Source organism: Arvicola amphibius, chromosome 9, assembly GCF_903992535.2.
Source record: "Arvicola amphibius chromosome 9, mArvAmp1.2, whole genome shotgun sequence".
In the NCBI taxonomy this organism is placed as follows: domain Eukaryota; kingdom Metazoa; phylum Chordata; class Mammalia; order Rodentia; family Cricetidae; genus Arvicola; species Arvicola amphibius.
The window spans coordinates 38,152,359-38,165,980 of record NC_052055.2 but is presented as its reverse complement, the minus strand read 5'-3'; the positions used below and the strand labels follow the sequence as shown (position 1 = coordinate 38,165,980).

Below are 13,622 nucleotides of genomic sequence, written 5' to 3'. Positions count from 1 at the left end.
AATCTTCCTGTCTCTGGCTCCCCAGAACTGTGATTATAGGCATGTGGTACAGTACCCAGCTTTTTACAAAAGTCTTACAGATGCAAACCTAGGTCCTCATAATTATACAGCAAGCACTTTGCTCAACTGAGCCATTTCCCCAGGCCAAGCATTTACTTTTTTAAAAAGGTAGGTTCTCATGTATCCCAGATTGGCATCCAGCTTACTATATAGCCAAGGATGACCTTGAAATCTGATCCACCTCTCCAAACTGGTTTATACCAGGGCTAGGGATTAAGCCCAGGGCTTCATGTATGCTAGACTTAGTATCAACCAAGCTACATCCCCAACTCGTATGTATTGTATTACAATAGCTAACATAAAGAATTACTTCATACTAGGCGTACACACTATTTCGTTTACTTTTCAAAACTCCCCAAGATTTGGCACTATTATTATTTTAGTTCTACTATGAGGACAATTAAAGGGGTAAAGCAACTTGCCCACACTCATACAGCTATCAGTGATAGAAACAAGACATTTTGATTCTAGAATATTGGCCCCCTTTTCACTTTTTCCTGTGTGTACTTGTATGTTGTGTTAGCATGTGTGTATGCATGTTGACATGTGTTAAGGTGCATATCAGAACCCCCCCCCCTTCTTTTTGTTTTTTCAAGACAAGGTTTCTCTGTAGTTTTGAAGTCTGTCCTGGAACTAGCTCTTGTAGACCAGGCTGGCCTCGAACTCACAGAGATTCTCTTATCTCTGCCTCCCAAGTGCTGGGATTAAAGGCATGCGCCACCACTGCCCAGCTTCAGAATCCCCTTTTAACTACTTTTCTATGTTCTTTTTATTTAAGTAAAAGAAATACAAATAGAATCTTTGTAAATAGGGAAATTCTTCTTTATTTTGTTTTAGAAAAATTATATATTTACTTTTTAAGAAATTTATATTTGTCAGATGTGGTGGTACATGCATTTTTAATCCCAGCACTTGAGAGGCATAGACAGGCAGATCCCTGTGAGTTCAAAGCCAGCCTGGTCTATATAGCAAGTTTCATCCACCCAGAACTATATAGTGAGCCCTGCCTCAAAACAAACAAAGACCCAAAATTATATTTACTCATTTATTTTGTTGATGGGCACATGATTCAATGGCATGTTTGTGGAGGTTAGAGGGCAACTGTGGGAGTCAGCTCTCTCCTACTGCCATGTGGGTTTTAGGGATCAAACTCAAGTTTCTTAGGTTTGGAGGCAAGTGCCTTTATCCACTGAGTCATCTTGCTGGGCTCCAAATTTAATTTTATGCTTCTTTTTGGACAGAATACACCCATAGGCAGTAAAGTATTCTAGTCTTTAATAAATTTTATGTTATTGTTATGTTTTTTAAAAAGACAAAAAAGATGGATAGGAAGAATTTGATACACTGGGTGCCACTCCTGCCATTCACCATAAACCATTTACCTTCTCTACCTTCATGCAGGTGTTCATCGTGCAGCACTGACAACAGTACCTCAAACACACACATTCCAAAACCATCCGTGCAACAATGGGCTGCCTACTTAACCTCTTGAGCTTTTGTTTCCTTGGACTTTTGGTTCAATTGCATAAGGTCATGTAAGATGCAGTAGAGATCTACTAAGTGAACGTTCTGACTATCACTGTTATGTTGTATGTGTTCTTACCACAGAGGGTATGAGACAGCTGAGTTTTTCCAGTACGAAATTCTGTAAAATTTAGAAAAAGGAACTTTTAGAAAAGTACAGTTACTATTATATATTTTCACTAAACAAACAAAACTAATACTGCATTTGGGTTAGGAATGTTGCTTAGTGATACAGCACTTGTCTAAAATGCCCAAGGTCCCGAATTCCACTTCCAGTATTCCCTTCCACAGAAGAACCTCACGGCTTTCTGTCAAATCTCACTCTTAAAGGACCTCCTATCACGAAAGGATGTTGCATGTATGAATACCAGAAGTGGGAGACAAAACAAATTCATCCCCTCAACTTAAGTACTGTTTAGGTTAAAGTTAAATTAAAGCAAATTTTCCATAGGACTAGTCACACAAATGGAAGTTTCAGACCTGACCACAGAGAGGACAGCCAGGCTCTTTTCTCAAGGAAAAGCTGATGTGATCTTGAATAGCAACATCCCTAGTTACCAGCAGAAGCCAATGTTTTCCAAAGGAAAACTTCCCTAATCATTTAGGTCCACTGAACTCTCAGTTTAAATTTTTAAAAAGCTCATAAATAATATATAAGAGGAGAAATTGCTAAGATTGAATCAATAGAAATGAAAATCAGATTTACTTCTTCGAGTCAATAGAAATAATAACAACAAAACATTTAGTTCTCTCTTTTTTTAAAAAAAAGATTTTTAAAATAAGTATAGTGTTCTGTCTGCATGTATGCATGCACACCAGAAGAGGGCACCAGGTCTCATTATAGATAGTTGTGAGCCACTATGTGGTTGTTGGGAATTGAACTCAGAACCTCTGGAAGAGCAGCCGTGCTCTTAACCTCTGAGCAATCTCTCCAGTCCACATTTAATTCTTTAAGTACAAATATTGGATTGTCAGATTCAGCACGTAAAACAGCTATACACGAATTAATTGTAAAAATATGGCATATAGGCTAGGTATGGTAGTGCTGGCCTTTAGTATTAGTAGTTGGGAGGCAGAGGCAGGTAGTTCTTTGTGAGTCTCCGGCCAGTCAGGGCCATATAATAAGACCCTGTATACACACACACACACACACACACACACACACACACACACACACACACACACACACTATATATATATATATATATATATATATATATACTATAAACTGAAAAGAAATTTATTCTCTATATTCATGGAATATGCATTGCCTAAACAAAAATCAACCTTATTATTGAATTACCTTTTGAGGGAATAAGAGAAAAAATTCAATTTTTTTCTATAGCAATCAGAGATAACAGGAAGAAAAATGTCAATAAGAAATATGCTGTTAGTATATGTTTTTATTTAGCTTGGAATAGTCCTGTATTATAATAATTGATACTTCATCAAATATTCTCAAGCAGGAAGTTGTTTATTATTTATTGTTTAATTATATATTTATCCATATATTAACAAATGTCATTTTATATAAAACTATTAAGGTTCTACCTACCTCCAAAAGCTTCTGTAATTGCCATACTTTCAATGCCACCTCCTAGTAATTTACTGGAAACAGATATAAAGTATTGGTGACAGAGTATAAATACAGATAAAAAAATAAAAAAAAGATGCGCTAGATGTGGCAGCACATGCCTTTAATTCCCAGGACTCAGGAGGGAGAGGCAGGGGGACCTCTGTGAGTTCTAGGTCAGTCTGGTCTATTGAGTGAATTCAGGACAGCCAGAACTGTGTAGAGAGAGACCCTGTCTCAAAAAAATAAAATAAAATAAAATAAAAAAGGAGATGAAGTTTGTATCATTAGTAACATATCATCTATATATACAACAAGAATGGGAATTCATAGCTGAAAGAAATGACACTTACTGTTTAAGTCACAGGTTCTATTGTAGATTAGAAAGAAGATTAAAGAAAGTAATTTATAAGTCCCATTTTTATTTCTGAGTATCAATAGTAAATGTGTCCATAAGGCTTTATGTCCATTGCTCTTCTGAACTGGAATTAAAAGATTTGTTAAGCTGGACGGTGGTGATGCATGCCTTAATCCCAGCACTCAGGAGGCTAAGGCAGAAGGATCTTTATGAGTTTGAGGCCAGCCTGGTCTACAGTGCTGATTTGAGGAAAGTCAGGGCTATACAGGGAAACCTTATCTCAAAAAACAAAACAAAAGAACCATAAAACAAAGCAAAACAAAAACAAACAAACGAACGAACGAACGAACGAAAGAAAGGAAGAAAGAAAGGAAGGAAGGAAGGAAGGAAGGAAGGAAGGAAGGAAGGAAGGAAGAAAGAAAGAAAGAAAGAAAGAAAGAAAGAAAGAAAGAAAGGAAGAAAGGAAGAAAGAAAGGAAGAAAGGAAGAAAGAAAATTTTTTTTCAGGCGCATCACTCTATGTAAACCAGGCTGGCCTGGAACTCCCTGTGTAGCCCAAGCTGGACACAAACTCACAGAAATCCACCTGCCTCTGCCTCCTAAATGCTTGAGTTAAAGGCATATACCACCATGCTTTAATTTTTTAATATTTATTTATTTATTTATTTATTTATTTATTTATTTATTTATTATGTATACAATATTCTGTCTGTGTGTATGCCTGCAGGCCAGAAGAAGGCACCAGACCCCATCACAGATGGTTGTGAGCCATCATGTGGTTGCTGGGAATTGAACTCAGGACCTTTGGAAGAGCAGGCAATGCTCTTAACCTCTGAGCCATCTCTCCAGCCCCCTTGCTTTAATTTTTAATATGCTCAGGAACATGTAAAAAACAGAAATTAAGAGAATCCAGTGATTGCCATTGTTGGTTTATCTCACATAAAACCAAATTTTAGGCAGACCCTATCAGAGAAGAAAATGTTCAAAAGATAGTATGCTTTTTGTTGTTGTTGTTGTTGCTGTCATCTTGAAACAAGCCTAGACATATTGGGAAAGAGGAAATCTTAACACAGAAAATGTCTCCATCAGATTGGCCTGTAGGCAAGTCTAGAGGGCATTTTCTTGATTAATGATTCCTGCCCTAATTTATGTCACTGATGGAGTGTGACCTGATAGTTATGAGAGTGGGGTGTTGTGCACACCTTTTTAATACTAGCACAGGAGAGGCAGAGTCAGGTGGATCTCTGTGAGTTCAATGCCACCATGATCTACAGAATGAGTTCTAGAACAGCAGAGCTACACAGAGAGACCCTACTTCGAAAAGTCGAAGAGAAAGGAGTGAGGAGAGTTGTACGACAAACTCTCTTCTTCCCAAGTTACTTTTGGTCATCGTGTTTTATGATAGCAATGGAAACCCTAAGACAGATAGTATATACAATGTTAGCAGTTAGAAGAAATCTGCCAGGTTTTGACAGCATATATTTAGTTGGTAACACAATGTTTTAGTGCATTCAATGTTCTTACTATGAGAAGAACTAAAGAAATTATGATCTCATTCATCCATTCATTAAATGCAATAAGTATGTGTTATTGTACTGAGACCTGGTAGGAGCACTTAAAAACCCTTTGTCGTTTCTATTAGCATGTCTTTGGGGATGCAATCACAAATTAGACAAAGCCTTAAGGGAATAGATGTATTATTTGCCTAAGTAAGACAGCAATTTAAATGCAAATTGAAGGATTTTGAGGTCTCTGCTGACTTCAATTAAGAAAAGAAAAGGAGTTAGAGAGATGGCTCAGTGGTTAAGAGTACTTGCTGCTTTTGTAGAAGGCTGAGTTTGGTTCCTAGTACCCACACGGTGGTTCACAACCATCTGTAACTCCAGTTCTAGGGGATACAATAACTTTTCTGGCCTCCATGGGCTAAATACTCACACACATAAAACAAAATAAGTAAAAGACACTGGCATGTATGGACATTGACTACAAAATCATCCCATGAGGAGCGCAAGCCCTTGAGAAATCTTATAAATCAGGTGACTATTAAAGAATTTTCATGCTACTCTTCATCTTGAGAAGAGTCACCCTGAAAATGTATAGTTTTGGAAAATATTAGTCAAAATTTCTGGCATTCATGCAATGTTGAGAAGCTAAAGAAGTAACCCTAAGACTTACCTGTGAAACCAGCCTAAATTATTTGAGACTAAAAAAAAAAAAAAATGACTTCCTAGCCCTGTGGTAATGATACATGCCTTTAATGCCAGCACTTGGGAAGCAGAGGCAGGTGGGTGTTTGTGAGTTCGAGGCCAGCCTGGTCTACAAGAGTTCCAGGACAGCTAGCGCTGTTACACAGAGTAAACCCTGTCTCAAAAAACCAAAAAGAAAAGAAAAAAGAAAAAAAAAGTTTTTGTAAAACGTGGGAACATTTAGAATTAGGTGCAGAAGAGTAATATTTTAAATCTAAAAAGATTTAAACAGATACAAATCAAACCTACATAATACTATTTGGTGCTTGGGAGCTTTCAAAGTATGGGAAAATTTGGCTTCCTGATAATAATAGAATAGCTCCTGGAAAGCTGTGGTATTAGATCTATAGTTTTGAAGTTGATAACTAAGTTTATAAATAGTAACTGAACATTTATGAATATCTAAATCTCAATACACTTCTATGATTATTAGATTTAAAAAAGATATGTACCATAAGGAAAGATCTTGCTTTCTTGGGTCACTGAGGATTGAATACTGAGCCTTACAACTGCTAGGTGAGCACTTGATCACTGGGCCACATCTTGACCTTAGGAAGATTTTACTAATTAATAATTAGATAAATAGCCAGGTATGGTGATGCATAGTCTGTAATTTCAGCATTTGGGAGGCTGAAGCAGAAAGATGACAAGTTCAAGTCACCCTGGAAAACGTTATAAGACCCTAAACACACACACACACGCACACGTCATCCATGAGCTCTCTGGGAAGATAACTGATGACAATTACTAGTTTTAAGTATAATAGCGGTGATGGTATTAAAAATGAGAGTCCTGGGCCAGGTGGTGGTGGCTCACACCTTTAATCTCAGCACTCAGGAGGCAGAGGCAGGTGGATCTCTGTGAGTTTGAGGCCGCATGGTCTACAGAGTAAGTTCCAGGACAGCCAGGGCTACACAGAGAAACCCTGTCTCCAAAGGAAGAGAGAGAGAGAGAGAGAGAGAGAGAGAGAGAGAGAGAGAGAGAGAGAGAGAGAGAGAGAGAGACTTGGCTGTGCATTTAGCTTAGCATTCATTTGGGTCTAATTAGTAGCTTAGACTTCATAGACTTCAGCCTTTGGTCCTAAATCTACTCCTTCTACAAGTCCCTTATTTGTGATCTATATTTTCCTGATCTTCAGACCTAAAACCTAGACGTCATCCTTGGAGAAAAATCTATAAAGTAACTTTTTTTTTTGAGATAGGGTTTTTCTACCCTCATTGTCCTGGAACATGTGCTGGGATTAAAAAGTTCACCATCGGCCGGGCAGTGGTGGTGCACGCCTTTAATCCCAGCACTCGGGAGGCAGAGGCAGGCGGATCTCTGTGAGTTCGAGACCAGCCTGGTCTACAAGAGCTAGTTCCAGGACAGGCTCTAAAGCTGCAGAGAAACCCTGTCTCGAAAAACCAAAAAAATAAAAAATAAAATAAAAAGTTCACCATCACCACCCAGGATAATTAACTATTATTAAAAAAATAATAAAGTTAGGCTCAGTAGCCCTGGCTGTTTGGAAGCAGGAAGGTCACTTGAGTGCCCATATTTAACATCAGCCTGGATAATCCAATGAGACAGTCAAAATGAAAAAAAAAATATATGAAATATTTTGGGGGAAAACTCATAATCAATTTCGGGAAATTAACAATACATGTCAGAAAACATGAGAGTAAATGAAAAGGGATGTTAGAACCACCCTTGCTGAGGAATAAGTCCTAGATTGTTTCTTCTAAAATATTCAATCTAACAACTAATTTAAGTAAACACAAAGTGGGAAATGAAATTTTCTTCATCAAGGGAGATGGAAAGTAATGAAATATAAAAAGATATTTCAAGTCATGGATAATTAAAGGCTAAATTACAAATTATTTATGATTATGAATTCCTTGGAAGAAATGTAAACTGTTCCTACAACCAACCTGGAATTTGCCTCACATTCACCTTGGAACAAACATTACAAACTCCTTCAAAGTAGGAAGCTACTTTTACCCACAAGAGTGGAAATCATGATGAGATAGAGGAAAAGAAAAATGGACTCCAAAGGTTGTACTTAGTGGTAATAAAAATTGAGATACACACTCAAATTCCTGACTCCCAGTGGTGATATGGAAAACCATCTTCCTCTTTTCGCTGTACTCAAATGCAGTTAGGAATCCTGGTTCCTAGAGAAAGACAATGGACAGGTTAAAAAACAGTGTAAGATGATTGGAATGGTACCTGCATGCTCAGTGATCAAGCTCATCATCTGTGTATGCTTCTTTTGAAAACTGTATCAGAAAATGGGGTTAGAGATATGACTCAGTTAAGAAAGGATAAGATCTGGATGAAGAAAAGGTGTTCTTTTGTTTTTCCTTGAATAATAAAATTTATGGCTGAGTAAGAACACTTGTTATGCAGGCAAGAAAACTGGAGTTCAAATCCCTAGCAGCTATGTAAAAAGCTTGGTATGGTTGTTTGTGCTTGTAACCCTAGCACTGGAGCACAGAGAGAGGTGGCTCCCAGAAGCTCACTGGCCAGACAGCCTAGCCAAAACTAAGCCTCGGGTTCTGCTAGAAATCTTGTCTCAAAAACAAGGTGGAGGGGCTTGAGAGATAGCTAAGCAGTTAAGAGCACCAGTTGTTCTTCTGGAGCACCTTGGTTCAATTACCAGTACCCATGTGGCAGCTTACAACTGTCTGCAACTCTACCTCCAAGTGATCTGACACCATCATACAGACATGCACGCAGACAAAATACCAATGCACATAAAATAAAAATAAATAAATTACTTTTAAAAAGAACAAGGCGGAGAGTAATAGAGGAAGACATAGAATGCTTCTGCTTGCACAAGCATAGGCACTTGTACACGCACACAAAACATGTATATATACCACACATGAATATGAGATTTAGGGGCTAGAGAGAGAGAGTTCAGTCAGTAAATTTTTACTTTGCAAGCACAAGGACCTAAGTTCAGTCTCTAGAACTCAAGTAAAGAAAACAGGAAGTAATGCAAGTGTGATATCAGCATGAAAGAGACAGACAAGGTGGATTCTTGGATCTCACTGGCCAGCCAACCTAGCCAACTTCATGAATTCTAGGACAGTGAGAGAACTGCTCCCTCAAAAGAAAATGGTGCCTGAGGAATGATATTTGAGGTTTCCACCCATGTGTACACACATGCATGCACACACATACAAAATAATGAGATTTAGCGTCTAAAGATAAGAAGACTAGCCGGGCGGTGGTGGCGCACGCCTTTAATCCCAGCACTCGGGAGGCAGAGGCAGGCGGATCTCTGTGAGTTCGAGGCCAACCTGGTCTACAAGAGCTAGTTCCAGGACAGGCTCTAAAAAAGCTGCAGAGAAACCCTGTCTCGAAAAACAAAAAAAACAAAAAACAAAAAAAACAAAAAAAAAAAAAAAAAAAGAAGACTATGAAGAATGGTAAAATGAATCAGTGGGTAAAGTGATAGCTTTAAATTTGACCTTAGTTCAATCCCAAAACCCAATTAACAATCAAAGTAGAGAGCCAACTCCACAAAGTTGTTTTTCGACTTCCACGTGTGCCATAATTGCAAGTCTTACCCCTATACATAACACACACAGACAACTTTTTTTTTTTTCTAAAAAAAAAAAAAGATGTGTAGAAGCAACTAGGTAGCACACACCTTTAATTCTCAGGTAGAGGCAAGTAGATCTCTGTGAATTTGAGGGTTTGAGGCCAGCCTGGTCTACAGAGTGAGCTCCAGGACAGCCAGGGCTGCATAGAAAAACCCTGTATTAAAAAACCAAACCAGCCGGGTGGTGGTGGCGCACGCCTTTAATCCCAGCACTCGGGAGGCAGAGGCAGGCGGATCTCTGAGTTCGAGGCCAGCCTGGTCTACAAGAGCTAGTTCCAGGACAGGCTCTAGAAACTACAGGGAAACCCGGTCTCGAAAAACAAACAAACAAACAAACAAATAAATAAATAAAACAAAACAAACCAACTAACCAAATAAATAAATAAAATAAATTGGGTGGTGATGGTGCTTGCCTTTAATCCCAGCACTTGGGAGGCAGAGGCAGGTAGAGCTCTGTGAGTTTGAGGGTTTGAGGACAAGTCAGGTCTACAGAGCAAGTTTCAAGACATCCAGGGGCTACACAGTGAAACTCTGTCTCAAAAAACAAACAAAAAAATATGTGTAGGAGCTAGAAAGTAGTAGTTTGCCAAAATCTGGGCACTACTGTAAGACTTTCTAGACACTCTGGCAGTTGAGGAAGTGACTTCTGGATACATTGCCTTAGTGGGTTTATGAATACCATGGTCATTGGGTCCCCTTCAAGACAGCCTCTTTTGGTTATGAGATTCCCCCTCCCTTCTCGCACAGATACATGAGAAATAAAAGTCTTAATCTTCTGTAGAGAAGGATACTTGGTGACTACTTTTCTGTACATTTCTATTTATAGACTAAAAATAGGGGTCCTCTGATGATACCCAAAACTCTATAGGAGAGTTTAAGTCTAAGACTATGTGCCTTTCCCTGACAGCCTGACTGCTTGCAGTCCATAGTGCCACTGGAAGGTATGGGCTATGAATTCAGTTACCTCAGTGGACATATTCATGGTTATATCTATTTCAGCTGCACACACATAGACCCTAGCTGATGTTAGTCTTTTTCTAATCCAGGGCTGTCTTCCCAGGTGGCCTATATCAGGAAAGAGAAAATTCTTTAGGTCTGAGCTTCAGAGAAGCTATAAGCATATTTGAGAAGATGAGAGCAAACTAAGGAGGGGACAGCTAAAAACAAACAATTGGCAGAGGAACTAAAAGTCAGAGAAGTATAAAGAAAAGTTTTGGTAAAAATAATCGCCTTCAGTAGTATTCCAAGTATCTTAAAACAAAACAAACAAAACAAAAAGCTGGTTTTCTTTTTAGATTTTAAACTTTAAGTGTATGTGTGTTATGGGGTACATGCCTATTTCTATCATGTGGGTTCTAGGAATGGAACTCAGGGCGAGATTATGTTCTAGGTATATTCATGCTCACCTCTGACTTCCAGGAAACTAATTGTTGTGGCTTTGGGACTGAAGTAATAAGCAAATAACATGGGGACTATAATATATTGTGGTCTATCTACAAGAACTTAAAGTTCCTACTGTAGTTTATAATGTTCATGAGAAAGTCTACAAAGGCAACTCTGCTAAACTAAAACAGCAAAGAATGAACTTGGCTTACAATAAGTTTGTTGGCTGCCTCTTTAATCTTGTCCACTTTGGCTTCTGAGAGTCCTTTGACATTGCAGAGGGCTCTTCTTGTTGTCATTTGTATCCCTTTAATGGTACAGATCCCTACAGACTTCAGTTTCTTAATATCAGCCATATTCTGAAATGAAAGAATGGGTGTAGCAGATTGATAAAATGCCAGCCTAGAAGGCCCCTCTACTATATCATGAGCTTCGTGTCCATCTCCTTCCATCACGATGCTAATTTTACACAAGCAACCAGGTGGAGCCCACCCACTACCTAGCCAAATGTTCTGGAAATATCAGAGTAGAACATAACCAGCAGGTTGCCAAATGTTCTGGCTGTGCCCCGATTTTCCCAAGAATGTTAGTGAGACTATGGCAATGTAGCAAAAAATTAAAAAGAAGTCTGTTGGTGGAAAAGCTAGCAAATTTATCACACATTCACCCCCTCAGTTCAGCTCCTTCCTTCTACAGAACTTCATTACCAATATGTTCTCTACATTTTTCAAAGTTGTTTTTTTTTCCTTCTGCTCCTGAAGAACACAAATAACTACATCACAAAAAGACTGGGATTTTCTCCCGCTTCTATTTTCTAAAATTGATGGAAGGAGATTAATATCAAGATTTCAAAAGATAACCTCAGCAAACTTTTAACACCAAATGATTGCTGTTGATATCCACAGATTTTGATAGTCTACATTTCTGCCACCATGATTTACCCTGGTTATTGGACAAATAAAATTTTTTGTAAATGAAAGCATTATCTATCCAATGTTAAATCTGGAGAAACAAGTGGTGGTGGTGATTGCTTAGAGATGCTCCAAACACCTCCAGCTGAAGCAGTGGTTTTTAATCACTAGGAATCCTCAACAGTGTCACAGGCAGAGGAGTACTACTGGCATTAAGTGCATGAGTAGAGGCCAGGTGTATGAATTCAGTTTGATGTGACTATAGATACTTGTGAGTTGTAACTCCACGATTGCACTAGTTGGTTGATTTGGGGATTTTTCCCCTATATAATTTCCAAGCATACTATAAACAGACAAACCACTAGAGTGGTATGTACAGTTTTATTATTATCAGGTCTGAAGTGTGTCTCTTTGATATTAGTTTAAGATCAACCAGGCTTATTCTAGCTTTGGTGAAGTCACTTTTATGTTAGCCAATATATCCTAACTCAACTTGTGGGGATCTGCTTGGGCTTGCTGCCATCCAGAGCTACACTTCTGCTAGTAAGTTCCCCTTATTTATGTTAGTACAACTCTGGGTGTGACTGCTTCCTTGCTTCAATCTCCTGGCTCCTGGGGGTCAGTTCTCATATACTGGGATTAAATTGTTCTGGAACACCAAGCATGTTGCTAAACAACTGAAGACAGACAGCTCCCCTTCACCACACAATAAAGAATTATCCAGGATTGGTCAGGACAAGGCTGAGAGATGGAACAGACCATTTAATACAGTACTTAAAAGTTACTCACAATTCCATGTTTCTGTAACAGGTCAATGTCTTGAAACAAAGATTCCTAAATGAAATGAAGCAAAGAATGGATTTTAGACAGTCATATCTAAATAAATGTTTCACATTTTTGGGAGTGACTAATTCTGATTCACTAGTCATTCCATAATACTTCAGTTCCACTTATCTAAACACTGAAGTAGGATCGATCACTTTTTCAAACACATTGTTACATATTTAGAAAACAGACCAATATGGGTGCTGAGAATCAAAACCTAGTCCTCTAGAAGAGTAGCTAGCCTAACTATTGAACCATCTCTCCAGCCCTCATTTGACCTATTTTATTTAATACTTTTTCAGGACCAGCGTGCATAGGTAGCAGTTAAGTTCTTTTAAGCTACTTTCATTTAGGGCTGGAGATGTAACCAATGGAAGAGCATTTGCCTACCAGAAAGAAGAATTGAGTTGGAGCTTTCTATTGCAAAACAAACAACAAAAACTTTCATACCAGTTGCTAAGTAGCTAAACTTAGCACCCTTTGCCAAAGAAATTGTTACACATTTATGTTTTCTACTTTTAGTTCGTAAAAACAGTAGCTAAAAACCATGAAATTTGATTTTTGCAGAAAGACTGAACATTGCCATAACTTTCAACATTCTAATAATACCTCCTCATCTTGGAATCTTGATTCCTCCTGCACAACTTGATCTTCTTTCATGTTGAAAGGGAAGCAGCAGAAAAATAATCAATTCTGGGAAAATAAGAAATATTATTTAAGATGTAGTTTTCCTATTTTGCTTTCTATTTTTGTGATAAAACATGGATAAAATCAAAAGCAACTTGGGGAGGAAAGGGTTTACACACCCCATCACAGTCCATCACTGAGGGAAGCCGGAAGGAGGAACTCAAAGCACGAGCCTGGAGGCAGGATCTAAAGCACCAGCTGTGGAAGAATGCTGCTTACTAGCTAGTTCTCCATGGCTTGCTCAGTCTGCTTTTCTTTCTTTCCTTTCTTTCTTGGTGGTGTTGTTTGTTTTTTCTGTTTTTTGTTTTGGAGACAGGGATTTCTCTGTGTAGCCTGGCTATCTTGAAACTCACTCTGTAGACCAGGCTGGCCTTGAACTCAGACTGCCTGCCTCTGCCTCCTGAGTTCTGGGATTAAAGGAATGTGCCACCATTGCCTGGCTCAACCTCCTTGCTTATATAACT

The 13,622-nt window shown here is 38.5% G+C and overlaps 1 protein-coding gene across 2 annotated transcripts in view; it reads right to left on the bottom strand.

Annotated features, from left to right (window-relative positions):
* The window catches only part of Dmc1 (DNA meiotic recombinase 1), a 39,056-nt gene extending 25,925 nt beyond the window's left edge, over positions 1-13,131 (bottom strand). For both annotated transcript variants that reach the window (XM_038343430.1, XM_038343432.1), the window contains exons 1-6: positions 13,081-13,131; positions 12,436-12,480; positions 10,948-11,094; positions 7,831-7,913; positions 3,140-3,192; positions 1,664-1,705 (exon numbers count right to left, since the gene is read on the bottom strand). In XM_038343430.1, the coding sequence (XP_038199358.1) occupies positions 1,664-1,705; positions 3,140-3,192; positions 7,831-7,913; positions 10,948-11,094; positions 12,436-12,480; positions 13,081-13,131 (421 nt within the window). The remainder of the gene's footprint in view (positions 1-1,663; positions 1,706-3,139; positions 3,193-7,830; positions 7,914-10,947; positions 11,095-12,435; positions 12,481-13,080) is intronic.
* Between the last annotated feature and the right edge of the window lie 491 nt (positions 13,132-13,622).